Genomic DNA, 16,384 nt, shown 5'->3' with positions numbered 1-16,384 from the left:
ATACTCATGTATACTCATGTACTGTACAAGATATATTTTTTAAAATACTTAAATATTGTTGAAAAAGCCTTGCTACCCATGTATTGGAGATCCCACCTAGAATGGTCCACAAGACTACAATATGTGATCAATGGATGACCTAACCAGATAGCAGTAATCTCAGCTGTACTTAAGGGTGTCAATGGATCCTCATCGTCTGAATCACCATCATAATAGTGCAACGGCAGTTAGTCATTGGATTCAGCATGGTCTCTTCAGCTTTTTCTTCTGACAATGGAGCACCCCTGCATCTAAATGCCAACCTTTGTATACAGTACTCTCATCAGTTTCCCTCTCTTGGGTCCTGGTTGCTTTGTGCACATCCTCCACATCTACTTGGGTGATTCCATCTCCACCTCCACGTTTTACCCACTGGTACTATTCTTCTCTGCTTTGCTTATCGTTGCAATCCATTGGCAATTCAGAGTGCATGGTCTAATGCCGTTATACATATATTGCCGTTTTGACCCTTTCACGTCACCGTATTTATCAATCTTCATACCTACTCTATATAAGTATGCCCATGTGAAAAACACAGAGAAACAGGTGCCGTATATGTGCTTTATTTCCGCGTGACAATGACACAGAAAAACAACAACACAATTTGAAATTTATCACATTACCATGTCCAATGGCATTTGTAACTTTAGGATTCAAATATAGAGGGCTGGAGATTTCAAATCTGTACATTACTGATACTATATGTTTGGTTACTGTACACCTAGTATGAATATATAATTAGGAAAACATTAAAAATAACAGTTTATGTAGGACAGGTACAGTTTTTATATATTTTTTTAAACTAACAACACGCACATATTACATGACAATTGTATTACAGAAAATGTTTGTATTCATACTAAGGGCCATATTCAGTTAGGCTACGAAAAGCCGCTGACGTCATTTTCGCATTTCTCACTTATCCCCATATTCAATTTTCCCGACTTTTCGTTGGTGCAGAAAGTCAGTGGTTCAAACCCAGCGATAAAGTATCACCTATGAATAGGTGTCGAAAAAAAGTGCAGAATTGGGGTTATGGGGTACAAACTTCAAAAAACCACCCTACACCCCTTGGACAGTCCCCAAAAGGTAATTTGTGTACATTGTTTTTTAAAAAGTTCCACAGAACACCCCAAAAACAGTACTTTCGTTTTGGGGGTCGAAAAAAAAAAGTTGGAGGACAAACTTTAAAACTAGCAAAATAGACTCAGCGGGGGTCCCTAAGTATGCCCCAGGTGTTTTTTGCATTTGCAGGTACTTGCAGCAGGTGGATTTTTGACTTTTAAATCTTCACATTAGCAAGTTTAAAATATGCTTGTACCTACTTTCATGTACCCCAAATTTGATGGGACTACTTACTTTTCCCAAAAAAAATGTGCTAAATGCTATTCTTCACCACTTTCCCAAAAACGCTAAATAGCACCTATTGGGACCATTTAAAGACCCCCAAATACCTTTAGCAGGGCTATTCAGGGGTACAATTAGTGAACCCCCATGTCAGAGCATCTTTTGTGGGGTGTCAGGCTGATTTCCCCAAAAAGCACTTTTCACTGACTACCTTTTCGCCGGGTCCCGTTTTCGCCGATTTGGAATTGAAAACGGGGATACGCGGGGATGAGCAGCCAAAACCTCAGATGACGGCGAAAAGTCCGGCAACTGACTTTTCACTTCTAATTGAATATGCCCCTAAGTAGGATATATGAAAATCACAGTACAAAGATTTACTGCAGTATTTAAACATTAGACTGATGCATGGTCATGTATTAAACATGATGTAAACCTGTAAAGTTGCATACACACGTAAAGATTTTCTGTCCAACCATACAACTAGTTGATTGGTTGGAATGAAAATCTGGTAAGGTATGAAAGCAAATGACAATCGGCAATTTGCTCCCAAACGCCGGAAAATGGACGAAAACTGTTGTTTGAACAAATTGTTTAGATCAAACATTTAATAAACAAATTGCTGACCATTAGCTACTCCCATACGTTACCAGATTTTCATTCCAACCAATCAACTAGTTGGACGGTTGGACAGAAAATCTTTACGTGTGTTTAAGTTTTGAAAATCTACAAATAAAACTAGACCAAAATAGTGGAGATAAAAATGACTACAGTTACTACATTTTATCCATAAAAGCAACAATAGCAACAATAGGTTCCATAGACTGATGAAAAACATAGATCTAAGGGTATACAAGTTAAAGCTGACCAGTGATTTTTACCTAGGGGATGCAGCTACCCCCTTGCCACAATTGAAATCCACCACCAAACACCAGCCCAATCCCTGCAGCATTCGCTGACAATGCAGGAGTGGATGTAGATGGTTCCAGACCCTGCCTGGAGCCAATAGACTGGCACCTGGATACAAGTAGTGACATCCTGTTGGAAGCTCTTAGCGTTAATCTCATACCAGGCTGGCAGTCCCAAGGGAAGCAAATCACCGGGTTTACATTGTCTCTAGGGGCTGCAGACTATAGAATAAGTTCCACTGCACATAAACGAAAATTGATGTTTGCGGAGGATGAAGTCATGAGGAATCTAAAAGTAGGAAACGCCAGGAAGCTGATAATACAATTTTGAGATCTGGTTGTTTGTCCTGATTATGAATGTCCAGATGTGACTTATATCAGGCCATGGTGCCTCATGTCTTGTACATTAATGACCGTGGAGGCTACAATATGCTTTGTTCTGCATGGCCAATGACACCATACATGCCAATGTGACTCAATAAATTCTCTATTCATTGGATTTTGATTGTACCAGATGGGTCACATATGACACTTTGAGAGTATCCATCAGTAATTTCAAGTTTAGCAGAATGTGGGTCATAACTTTGGAAGGAAGAAATTACATGTCTTGGTCAATGCCTTCACCTTTATTGAATTGTTGGCTGTTCGTGAAAACAAGACAAAACATTGTAGACAAAGCAATTAGATAAATAGAGTGGGAAATACACATATTAATATGATATGGAGAATTAACAGGTACAGGTAATTACTGAACTTAAAGGTCTACATACTTTTTCCAACATAAACTGTGAATCTTTGCAAATTTATACGTGCTAAATACTGTAAAATAAAGACAAAAATAAGTAATTTAGCTTTATCAATCATTATGATATAGACTAAGGAGTTCACAAACTTTTTTTCACTCAAACTACTTGACATTTTTTAACCTCTTCAAGTAGCATCATATATTAAGGTATTCAAGAACAAACACTTGTACAATTTTATTGATATTGTTTATAGTTGAAGAATCAAGATTCTCTTCATTATCTTCCATTGTGTGCCAAACATCTGGAAAGGGGGAAGGAATGAGGTGCAGGACCGGAACACCTGCAATAAAACGTGTTTATTGTATGCATAATTAGTAGTACACAGTTATTTAAAATGTTTCATTAAAGGTAAGAATGTAATCAGTATAAATAGTAATTGCTACTTTCATTTATTCTATGCACAGTGTTTTTACACTCAAAGTAGTAAATGCCACAATATACAGCACTTAAATATGCCCTGTCCAGTATGGATCTCTATGAAATATAATAGGTGGACGGAATGCGTTGAAGATGCCCATGGGCGGTATCCCAGATGTCAATATACCAATGCCACTATCCTGTAGAGACCACCTCCTGGGGAGGGTTAAGGTTAGGGTTAGGCTGCTGTTAGGCACCACCCGGGAAGGGTTAGGTTTAGGGTGTGGGAAGGGGGGGTTAGGGTTAGGCTGCTGTTAGGCACCACCAGGGGGGGAGGTTAGGGCTAGGCACCACCCGGGAAGGGTTAGGTTTCGGGTGTGGGGGACGGGGGGCTTAGGGTTAGGCACCACCGGGGGAGGTTAGAGTTAGGCATCACCAGGGGAGGTTAGGGTTAGGCACCACCGAGGGAGAGTTAGGGCTAGTGGGGGAAAGGGGGGAGGATTAGTCTACTTACCGGCCCCTGTTGGTACGTTGAACATCGGGATGCCGCTGTCGGTCTTCTGACCGCCGGAATCCCGACCACCGGGAAATCATACTGATTCCAGGTGGACAGCACTAAAAACACTAGTAATATCTATCAGGCAGTAATTCTAGCAATGTAGTTCACCTAACTTTGGAGGAGGTTTTTTTTATTACTTTTTTTTCAATAATAGCTTTTATTGAAAGTACAAAGTAAACTGTACAAAAGTTAAATCAAACATTATATAATCAAGGCATGGCACTGTATATACTTACAGCAGTAAAAAATAATACATAGAATGAAAGTCAGGGAGAAAGAATGAAAGTGCAAGTGAGAGACTGAGGGGTAGATTTACTAAAGTGCAGGTTTTTAAAAGTGGAGATGTTGCCCATAGCAACAAATCAGATTCCACTTATTTATCTAGCACCTTCTAGAAGATAATAGCTAGAGTCCAATGGCTGCTATGGGCAACACCTCCACTCTATAAACCTCTCAATTTAGTAAATATACCCCTGAGAACCCAATGCAAAGTTAGTTGATGTATGTATGTTTTTCATGGCATAAAATATGCACTTCCATACTGCAAATGTCAGCCAAAAACTAAGGATCTCATTCAGACCCCCTCGCAAGCGCTATGCGCTCGCAAGGGGGTCGATGGTTGTGCATTGCGCATGCACGGTGTGCGCAAGCTCCGTAGCGAGTGAAAAATTAACTCGCTCCGGGGCTCGCTACAAACGGGGCAGCTGTCGATGTTGATCGACAGCTCCTGAAGGAACGCCTGCCGTTTGTGGGCGGTCCTACTGACATCACTATTAGAGCCGAAAGCTCACTGGGGCTTGCGGCAGACGAGAGTCTCGTCGCAAGCCCGGTGGTCACCCACAGCTTAGCGAGCGGCCAAGAGGCCGGCTTTTTAAAAAAAAAACGGCCGCCCTTATCCTTATGACGCCTATTAGAGAAAGAAAGGGGGAGATAAAGGCAGGGCTGTAACTAGGGTGTTGCAACCTGTGCCATGGCACAGGGCACCGCAAGGCAGGGGGCACTGTTTGGGCCTGTAAATTTTCTGTTTATTATCATTCTCACTTGAATCTTCCTCTTCTTTTATCCCCAGCATCTCCTGGCCTCCCCTATCTCTTCCTTGGCCCTTCCCCATGAGGACATGGCTCTTTTTTGGGGGTGCATCTCATGGTCCTATTTGAAAAATTGTGTGTGTGTGGGTTTGGTGCACCAATGCTCTTTCTGGCACAGGGCACCAAAAAATCTAGTTACAGCTCTGGAAAAGGGACAGGTAACTAGGGGTGTGCACCGGCCACTTTTCGTGTTTTGTGTTTTGGTTTTGGATCTGGATCTTTCTTCGTGTTTTGGATCTGGATTGGTTTTGCCAAAACCACCCTTCCGTGTTTTGGGTTCTGGGTTTTGTGTTTTGGATCTGTATTTTTTTTTAAAAAAGCATAAAAACAGCTAAAATCACAGAATTTGTAGGTTTTTCTGCTCCTATGCTATTATTAACCTCAATAACCTTAATTTCCACTCATTTCCAGTCTATTCTGAACACCTCACACCTCACAATAGTGTTTTTATGTCCAAAACGTTGCACCGAGGTAGCTGGATGACTATGCTAAGCGACACGAGTGGGCGGCACAAACACGTGACCCATCTAGGCGTGAAACTGCAGTGGCAGACAGGATGGCAGTTTGAAAAACTAGGCCCCAAACTGTACATAATGCAAAGAAAAAAAAGAGGTGCAAGATGGAATTGTCCTTGGGCCCTCCCACCCACCCTTATGTTGTATAAACAGGACATGCACACTTTAACAAACCAATCATTTCAGCGCCAGGGTCTGCCACACAACTGTGGCTGAAATGATTGGTTCGTTTGGGCCCCCACAAAACAAGCTGGCAATTAATGTGTCCCTGCACAAACTGGCTCTATGGAGGCAAGATGTCATCCTCATCCTCCTCATCCACCGATTCCTCACCCTCTTCAGTGTGTACATCCTCATCCTCACAAAGTATTAACTCGTCCCCACTTGAATCCACCACCACAGGTCCCTCTGTACCTTCTGGAGGCTGGTCTCCCTGGAAGAGCTGATAATTCATTTTGATGAACATCATCTTCTCCACATTCTGTGGAAGCAACCTCCTACGCCTTTCGCTGACAAGGTTCCCGGCTGCACTAAACACTCTTTCGGAGTACACACTGGAGGGGGGGCAACTCAGGTAAAATAGAGCCAGTTTGTACAGGGGCCTCCAAATTGCCTCTTTTTCCTGCCAGTACAGGTATGGACTGTCTGCCATGCCTACTTGGATGCTGTCACCGATGTAATCCTCCACCATTCTGTCAATGGTGACAGTATCATATGCAGTGACAGTAGACATGTCAGAAATTGTTGCCAGGTCCTTCAGTCCGGACCAGATGTCCAAACTTGGTCCTGCCTGCCCTGCATCACCGCCAGCGGGTTGCTTAGGATACCTAAGTTTTTTCCTGGCAGCCCCAGTTGCAGGAGAAAATGAAGAAGGAGCCGTTGACGTGTCACGTTCCGCTTCAGCTGACAGTGTGTTCACCAGCAGGTCTTTGCACCTCTGCAGGCTTGTGTCGGCCGGAAAGAGAGACACCACATAGGCTTTAAACCTAGGATCGAGCACGGTGGCCAAAACGTAGTGGTCTGATTTCAACAGATTGACCACCCTGGAATCCTGGCAAAGCGAATGAAGGGCTTCATCCACAAGTCCCACATGCCGAGCGGAATCGCTCCGTCTTAGCTCCTCCTTCACTTTCTCCAGCTGCTTCTGCAAAAGCCTGATGAGGGGAATGACCTGACTCAAGCTGGCAGTGTCTGAACTGACTTCACGTGTGGCAAGTTCGAAGGGCTGGAGAACCTTGCACAACACGGAAATCATTCTCCACTGCGCTTGAGTCAGGTGCATACCCCCTCCTTTGCCTATGTCATAGGTGGATGTATAGGCTTGTATGGCCTTTTGCTGCTCCTCCATCCTCTGAAGCATATAGAGGGTTGAGTTCCACCGCGTCACAACCTCTTGCTTCAGGTGATGGCGGGGCAGGTTCAAGAGTGTTTGCTGGCGCTCCAGTCTTCGGCACGCAGTCGCTGAATGGCGAAAGTGGCCAGAAATTTTTCGGGCCACCCAAAGCGTCTCCTGCACGCCCCTGTCGCTTTTCAGAAAATTCTGCACCACCAAGTTTATTGTGTGAGCAAAACATGGGACGTGCTGGAATTTGCCCAGATGTAATGCCCGCACAATATTGGTGGCGTTGTCAGATATCACAAATCCCCAGGAGAGTCTAAGTGGGGTAAGCCACTGGGCGATGATTTCCCTCAGTTTCTCTAAGAGGTTGTCGGCGGTGTGCCTCTTACTGAAACCGGTGATACACAGCGTAGCCTGCCTTGTAACGAGCTGGCATTTCTGAGATGCTGCTACTGGTGACGCTGCTGCTGTTGCTGCGTAAGGTGATACATCTACCCAGTGGGCTGTCACAGTCATATAGTCCTTAGTCTGCCCTGTTCCACTTGTCCACATGTCCGTGGTTAAGTGGACATTGTGTACAACGGCATTTTTCAGGACACTGAGGACACTTTTTCTGACGTTTCTGTACAGTCTCGGTATCGCCTGCCTAGTGAAGTGGAATCTAGACGGGATTTGGAACCGGGGACACACTACCTCCATCAATTGTCTAAATCCCACTGCACTAATGGCGGATACCGGACGCACGTCTAACACCAACATAGCAGTCAAGGCCTCAGTTATACGTTTTGCTTCAGGATGACTGCTGTCGTACTTCATCCTCCTCGCTAAGGACTGTTGGAGGGTCAATTGTTTAGTAAAAGTAGTGGTGTTCCTACTTCCTCTCTGGGATGATGAACGACTCCCAGCAGCAGCAACAGCAGCAGCGGCAGCAGTAGGCGTAGCAATGCAGGATCCTCCAGAGGAATCCCGGATAGGAGAGTCAGTCATGCCAGTGACATGGCCTGCAGGACTACTTCCGATCCTGACTAAGGAGGAAATTGACGAGGAGGGAGTTGACGGTGTGGTTTGCAGGCGCTTGGATACAACAGGACAACGGGATTTAGGTGTCCCTGGACTGCTTACGGTCTTAGCCAAAGTTTCTGAACTTGACAGTAACTTTTTATGAACGCGCTGCAGGTGCCGTATAAGGGAGGATGTTCCTAGGTGGTTGACGTCCCTACCCCTACTTATTTCACCTTTACATATGGTACATATGGCAAGACAGTTGTTGTCCGGATTTGGATAGAAATATTGCCAGACCAAAGAGGTGGAATGTTTGGTCTTCTGCCCAGGCATGACCGTGATGGGCTTTTTCATCCCACGGACAACAACTGTCTCCCCCGGAGCCTGATTTAAACAAACCACATCACCATCAGAATCCTCCTCGCCAACTTCCTCCTCAGCGCCAGCTACACCAGTATCCTCATCCTGTTGTACTTCAACAGTGACATCTTCAATTTGCATATCAGCAAGTGGACTGTGGGTGCTCCTTTCAGCACTTGCAGGGGGCGTGCAAATGGTGGAAAGAGCCACCTCTTCCCGTCCAGTGCTGGGAAGGTCAGGCATCGCAACCACCACCACACTTGGACTCTCCTTGGGGATTTGTGATATCTTCTTAGAAAGCACAGTTCTTCGCTGTGCTTTTGCCAGCTTAACTCTTTTGATTTTTTTAGTGGGAGGAGGGCTTCCATCGTCATGTGAAGCTGAACCACTAGTCATGAACATACTAGGGATCGACCTTAGCCGTTCCTTGCCACTCCGTGTCGTAAATGGCATATTGGCAAGTTTACGTTTCTCTTCAGCTGATTTAAATGTCTTTTTCAAGGTCATTTTCCTGAACTTTGCCATTTGGGATTGTATGTGCCCTCTACTATGACATTGGGCATCGGCCTTGGCAGACGACGTTGATGGCATGTTATCGTCATGACTAGTGGCAGCAGCTTCAGCACTAGGAGGAAGTGGTTCTTGATCTTTCTCTATTTTATTTTTATCGGAGAAAGTTTGGTCCTCCATTTATGTTATATCGATTTGATATATACGTGCGGCTAAACACAGAAAATAATTTTTTTTTTGGTTTGGACTGGAGTGTACTTTGTGGGTTACAGCACCCTTTAACGGTCAAGCCAGCCGGCCCTTTACTTATGACACAGGCGCACGCTTGGCACTACTTTGTTGATGCACGTGCGGCTACTGCGCACACAATTCACAAACACAGAAAATAATTTTTTTTTGGTTTGGACTGGAGTGTACTTTCGGGGGTTACAGCACCCTTTAACAGTCAAGCCAGCCGGCCCTTTACTTATGACACAGGCGCACGCTTGGCACTACTTTGTTGATGCACGTGCGGCTACTGCGCACACAATTCACAAACACAGAAAATAATTTTTTTTTGGTTTGGACTGGAGTGTACTTTCGGGGGTTACAGCACCCTTTAACGGTCAAGCCAGCCGGCCCTTTACTTATGACACAGGCGCACGCTTGGCACTACTTTGTTGATGCACGTGCGGCTACTGCGCACACAATTCACAAACACAGAAAATAATTTTTTTTTTGGTTTGGACTGGAGTGTACTTTGGGGGTTACAGCACCCTTTAACGGTCAAGCCAGCCGGCCCTTTACTTATGACACAGGCGCACGCTTGGCACTACTTTGTTGATGCACGTGCGGCTACTGCGCACACAATTCACAAACACAGAAAATAATTTTTTTTTTGGTTTGGACTGGAGTGTACTTTCGGGGGTTACAGCACCCTTTAACAGTCAAGCCAGCCGGCCCTTTACTTATGACACAGGCGCACGCTTGGCACTACTTTGTTGATGCACGTGCGGCTACTGCGCACACAATTCACAAACACAGAAAATAATTTTTTTTTGGTTTGGACTGGAGTGTACTTTCGGGGGTTACAGCACCCTTTAACGGTCAAGCCAGCCGGCCCTTTACTTATGACACAGGCGCACGCTTGGCACTACTTTGTTGATGCACGTGCGGCTACTGCGCACACAATTCACAAACACAGAAAATAATTTTTTTTTTGGTTTGGACTGGAGTGTACTTTCGGGGGTTACAGCACCCTTAACGGTCAAGCCAGCTGGCCCTTTACTTATGACACAGGCGCACGCTTGGCACTACTTTGTTGATGCACGTGCGGCTACTGCGCACACAATTCACAAACACAGAAAATAATTTTTTTTTTGGTTTGGACTGGAGTGTACTTTCGGGGGTTACAGCACCCTTAATGGTCAAGCCAGCCGGCCCTTTACTTATGACACAGGCGCACGCTTGGCACTACTTTGTTGATGCACGTGCGGCTACTGCGCACACAATTCACAAACACAGAAAATAATTTTTTTTTTGGTTTGGACTGGAGTGTACTTTCGGGGGTTACAGCACCCTTAACGGTCAAGCCAGCCGGCCCTTTACTTATGACACAGGCGCACGCTTGGCACTACTTTGTTGATGCACGTGCGGCTACTGCGCACACAATTCACAAACACAGAAAATAATTTTTTTTTTGGTTTGGACTGGAGTGTACTTTCGGGGGTTACAGCACCCTTAACGGTCAAGCCAGCCGGCCCTTTACTTATGACACAGGCGCACGCTTGGCACTACTTTGTTGATGCACGTGCGGCTACTGCGCACACAATTCACAAACACAGAAAATAATTTTTTTTTGGTTTGGACTGGAGTGTACTTTCGGGGGTTACAGCACCCTTTAACGGTCAAGCCAGCCGGCCCTTTACTTATGACACAGGCGCACGCTTGGCACTACTTTGTTGATGCACGTGCGGCTACTGCGCACACAATTCACAAACACAGAAAATAATTTTTTTTTGGTTTGGACTGGAGTGTACTTTCGGGGGTTACAGCACCCTTTAACGGTCAAGCCAGCCGGCCCTTTACTTATGACACAGGCGCACGCTTGGCACTACTTTGTTGATGCACGTGCGGCTACTGCGCACACAATTCACAAACACAGAAAATAATTTTTTTTTGGTTTGGACTGGAGTGTACTTTCGGGGGTTACAGCACCCTTTAACGGTCAAGCCAGCCGGCCCTTTACTTATGACACAGGCGCACGCTTGGCACTACTTTGTTGATGCACGTGCGGCTACTGCGCACACAATTCACAAACACAGAAAATAATTTTTTTTTTGGTTTGGACTGGAGTGTACTTTGGGGGTTACAGCACCCTTTAACGGTCAAGCCAGCCGGCCCTTTACTTATGACACAGGCGCACGCTTGGCACTACTTTGTTGATGCACGTGCGGCTACTGCGCACACAATTCACAAACACAGAAAATAATTTTTTTTTTGGTTTGGACTGGAGTGTACTTTCGGGGGTTACAGCACCCTTAACGGTCAAGCCAGCCGGCCCTTTACTTATGACACAGGTGCACGCTTGGCACTACTTTGTTGATGCACGTGCGTCTACTGCGCACACAATTCACAAACACAGAAAATAATTTTTTTTTGGTTTGGACTGGAGTGTACTTTCGGGGGTTACAGCGCCCTTTAACGGTCAAGCCAGCCGGCCCTTTACTTATGACACAGGCGCACGCTTGGCACTACTTTGTTGATGCACGTGCGGCTACTGCGCACACAATTCACAAACACAGAAAATAATTTTTTTTTTGGTTTGGACTGGAGTGTACTTTCGGGGGTTACAGCACCCTTAACGGTCAAGCCAGCCGGCCCTTTACTTATGACACAGGCGCACGCTTGGCACTACTTTGTTGATGCACGTGCGGCTACTGCGCACACAATTCACAAACACAGAAAATAATTTTTTTTTTGGTTTGGACTGGAGTGTACTTTCGGGGGTTACAGCACCCTTAACGGTCAAGCCAGCCGGCCCTTTACTTATGACACAGGCGCACGCTTGGCACTACTTTGTTGATGCACGTGCAGCTACTGCGCACACAATTCACAAACACAGAAAATAATTTTTTTTTTGGTTTGGACTGGAGTGTACTTTCGGGGGTTACAGCACCCTTAACGGTCAAGCCAGCCGGCCCTTTACTTATGACACAGGCGCACGCTTGGCACTACTTTGTTGATGCACGTGCGGCTACTGCGCACACAATTCACAAACACAGAAAATAATTTTTTTTTTGGTTTGGACTGGAGTGTACTTTCGGGGGTTACAGCACCCTTAACGGTCAAGCCAGCCGGCCCTTTACTTATGACACAGGCGCACGCTTGGCACTACTTTGTTGATGCACGTGCGGCTACTGCGCACACAATTCACAAACACAGAAAATATATTATTTTTTTAGCACTTGGGGGGAGCACCCCTGATGGACAGAGCACCCCCTGGACAACACTGCAGCACTCCTTTAGGACTGGGACACTGCACAGGACTTTGGAGTGGACACAGCCCCTATGGAGAACTGACTGCACAACACAGTCCAGCCAGCCCCTATGGACTTTGAAGTAGTGGACACAGCCCCTATTAACAACAGCAGCACAGCACAACACAGCCAGCCCCTATGGACTTTGAAGTAGTGGACAACAGCAGCACTACACTACACTACACTACACAGCCCTAACTCCCACCCTCCCTCTTCACTGTCCACAGCCGAGTGAGAAAATGGCGCCGACGTGGGTACCTTATATAGGATCCAAAACCCGCGAGACTCGGAAGGCGGGATGATGACGTTTTGCCTCGATTTCAGATCCGAGTCAGGCGGGAAAAGTCGAGCCTGATTCGGATCGGACTCGGATCGGGGGGGCTCGGGGGGGTTCGGATTTCAGAAATCCGAACCCGCTCACCCCTAAGGTAAACATAAGCATAGTGCAGTAAATATTTGTTCTTGCAAATGCAAGCAATGTAGACCTGCATGAAGACACATATAAGAATGACAGGAGGCTATTGCAAAGTATCGCAGCCAGCTTCAATAGACTGGGCTGAGCATACTATAACAGGCCCCTAGTAGGAAAATACTGCCCTGTGTGGCTATCTCTGGGATTTCACTACAAACCTTTGGGCAGTGGATGTTGAAGTGATTATTGTAAAAAGTCCAAAAACAGAATTGTAATATTTGGCATTACTGTCTGGTATACTGGCTTGTGTAGAACTACAAGTGACAGCATACCCAAGATTGCCAGATCATACTGGGTCTTGTAGAACTACAAGCATCAGCATGCCCTGGCATTTAACACCTGTAGTGCCAAATAGCAAAATAATAAAAAAACAAAAACACCTACACCGTATTAAATGTCCTTTAATTTAAATAAACACTTGTGTGACCCTTTGTAAACCCTTCCCCCAATAATATGGGATGTTCTTCTTTCTTTTGCATCTTCTTTTTTTTTTAAACATATATACAGACAGGGGGCTGTCCAATCGTAACCAATCTAAAGCTGCTTTACTCTATTTGGTTCAAGTGTGAAAAGGCTGCTCTGATTTACTATTTGTGTACAGACCCTAAGTAGGCTATGAATGAACTTCATTGTACAGATGTGTCCTCTTGCATCTTTGCCACTTTTGCGGCAAATCAACGCCACGCATGGTGCGAGTTGCGCACCAGAGAACGGTACGCGCGCTATGTTCGCACCCGCGAAGTCACACGGCATGCCTCTAATTCACACTGTGCATGCATGTAAGTAGCACTGTGCATGCCTCTAAGTCACACTGTGCATGCATCTAAGTCGCACTGTGTATGCATCTAAGTCACACTGTGCATGCCTCTAATTGACACTGTGCATGCCTCTAATTGACACTGGGCATGCCTCTAAGTGGCACTGCGCATGCCTCTAAGTGGCACTGCGCATGCCTCTAAGTGGCACTGCGCATGCCTCAAAGTGGCACTGGCCTGTGTGCACAGTCGCAGTTGCAGTTGAAAAGTTTGTTCTCAGAAATGTCCTGATTCTTGAAAATGTATTTTGCTGTTGACTGGATCATAACAGGGAGCTGGCTAATCGGACGCATTGAGATGGTCGGTCTTACGAGTTTGTCACGTGAAGTGGTTGTGAACTCAGATGCATAATCGTTCATATTTGAGGCCATATTCTAACGTGGGATCTGCACCTACTGTACCATGGGGCTAGTGCAAGTTCGACTGATGGTTGCGTCTAAAGCGTCAACCATTATTTCAGCATATAATCACGCTGCAAGTGGGGGTCTCAGTCCTTGCACAATCAGATACACCAGGGAAGGTGTATATAGTCACACAAGCAATACCAGCAAAGACGCACACACAGGCGCTGCAGCTTCCCACTCAGAATCAGGCAGATAACATTGATAATTCTCTTATAGGGATATACTATTTTTATAATATATTAGTGGGAATATTATTGTTTCATTTTACTAAGAGAGCACTGTTATTTATTAATTATATTAAAGGGGCCATATTCATTAATTGCTGATTGGAGTTTAATAATGTGTTTAATGATCAGTCTAGCATTTATTATTTTATTATGTGGACACCATGTATATAGAAAGAAAATGATAAATGCTTCACTATGAAAAACTTTTTCAAACACTAATTAACATTTAACCCCTTCACTGCCTAGGGTTTTCTCACCTTTGTGCTGAGGTAATTTTTTTATACTTGCATTGTCACTATCAAAATTAATTATTTTCTTATGCGGTGACCAAAGAAATTATGGGCCTGATTCAGACCCACTCGCAAGCGGCTGTCCGCTCGCAAGTGGGTCGATGTTGTGCACTGCGCATGCGAACGACGGCGGGAGCTCCGTCGTGCGCATGCGCCAGACGCAACAAGCGAAGGACTTTCCTTCGCTCGTTGTGTCTGATCAAAGGGGGCGTGCTGTCGATGTTGATTGACAGCACGCCCCTTTTGGTGGGCGTGCCGGGGGCGTGCCTCCCTGATGGGGGCGTTCCCAAGGGAACGCCTACCGTCAGAAGCCGGCCCACTGACATCACTAGTGATGTCAGTGGGAGTGATTTTGGCTCTGATAGAGCCAAAATCACTCCGGGCCTTGCGGTTGAGAGCCTCAACCACAGGCTCCGGCACGCAGTGGCGATGGTCGCGATGGTCAAGACCATCGCGGCCATCAAACTGCACGCTCGTATAGGCTGTGGGTGATGACCCACAGCTATACGAGCGTCCAGGAGGACGCTCCATAATTATGGAGGCCGGCCCTCATTTAGAGCGTGCGCTCTGCTCAGAGCGTACGGCTCTGAATGAGGGCCTATATCTTTTCAGAAAACGTTTTATTTTCAGAGAATACATTTGTCTTTTAATTCATTGTCCATAAAAATGTTACTCATATGGACAAAAAAATGTTTCTATTGAAACATGATTTTTTTTTTTCACCTTCTACGCACCAGAAACATATACTTTGTGGTTCTTGTTTCACCAACAATTCACCTTTCCAAAATAGTAGTAAGCAGAATTCTATGTGTAGGTTTTGACAAAAAAAAATATGCACTCTAATTGAAAATGCATTTTTTTCCAAATTTTCGCTGTCTTGGTTCTCCTCTGACCGTGGAACATTTTATTCTTTGTGTACTATTTCAGTTATTGGGCAGGATGCATCAATTTTTAGAAATGCGGTGAAACACCCGAAAATGCAGTTTTCGGGGGTTTGACCGCATTTGTCATATGCATTAAGCCCTAATGCGGTGGGCAATGCCATCTTTAGATGGCGTTGTCCAGTAGAAGCCTATGGGCTTCTTTTCACGGCTCCCCCCTGGGAGGGATCCAATCGGATCCCTCCCAGCACACCCCGCAGCGGGCGCCCTTCTGCGCATGTACAGAAGGATACCAGAGGGACTTCCGGGTCACAGACCCGGAAGTCCCTCACTCGCAAAGGACAGCTCTTACATAGAGAGCTGTCCTTTGCGTTTTTCTTCATCATGCAACATGATTTTTTTTTTCATGCAAGCATGTGATGAGTTGTGGGATGCATCGCATGCAAATTGCAAAGCGTCATGTATCCTGCCCAGTGTCTGGTGATCACCAGAGAATAACTATTAGGGGGCAAATCATTTGAAAGATGAGACTTTCCTGTTTCAAGATAGGGTGCCACTATGTGTGTGCGGGCCAGTGCGGGGCAGATGGGTACAATATGCCCTTTCCCCACCTATGGAAAGATAATTGTTTCTATAGCGCTGGGCAATATTGTCTGATGATCACAGGGGATCACCAGACAATAGCTGCTAAAGGGACCACATAATTTGAAACAGGGGACACCCCTCTGTGAGTTATCCCACATTTACAGATTATTTATGGATGTGATAAGGCACGTAGTGCCCTCCCATACATATATGTAAAAGTTATGATTTCCGTAGCTCGGGGTAATATTGTCTGGTGACAGTAACGAGTGGACTTCCCTCTTTCAAATATGGGTGCCCACAAAGTTGCCGGTGTCACGTAGTGCCTTCCCCCCATATACGGAAAACATACGTTATCCATAGATCAG

General features: G+C 45.4%; 1 protein-coding gene across 2 annotated transcripts in view; it reads right to left on the bottom strand.

Moving 5' to 3' along the window:
- Positions 1–586: 586 nt before the first annotated feature.
- QPCT (glutaminyl-peptide cyclotransferase) overlaps positions 587–16,384 on the bottom strand; it is a 152,361-nt gene continuing 136,563 nt past the window's right edge. For both annotated transcript variants that reach the window (XM_088472501.1, XM_088472502.1), the window contains exon 7: positions 587–3,377. In XM_088472501.1, coding sequence (XP_088328627.1) covers positions 3,232–3,377 — 146 coding nt within the window. In that variant the 3' untranslated portion in view covers positions 587–3,231. The remainder of the gene's footprint in view (positions 3,378–16,384) is intronic.

This window comes from Taudactylus pleione, unplaced genomic scaffold (genome assembly GCF_031769625.1).
Source record: "Taudactylus pleione unplaced genomic scaffold, aTauple2 ptg000125l, whole genome shotgun sequence".
NCBI lineage: Eukaryota > Metazoa > Chordata > Amphibia > Anura > Myobatrachidae > Taudactylus > Taudactylus pleione.
The sequence above is the reverse complement of the archived record's forward strand: the minus strand, read 5'-3'. Positions and strand labels throughout refer to the sequence as shown.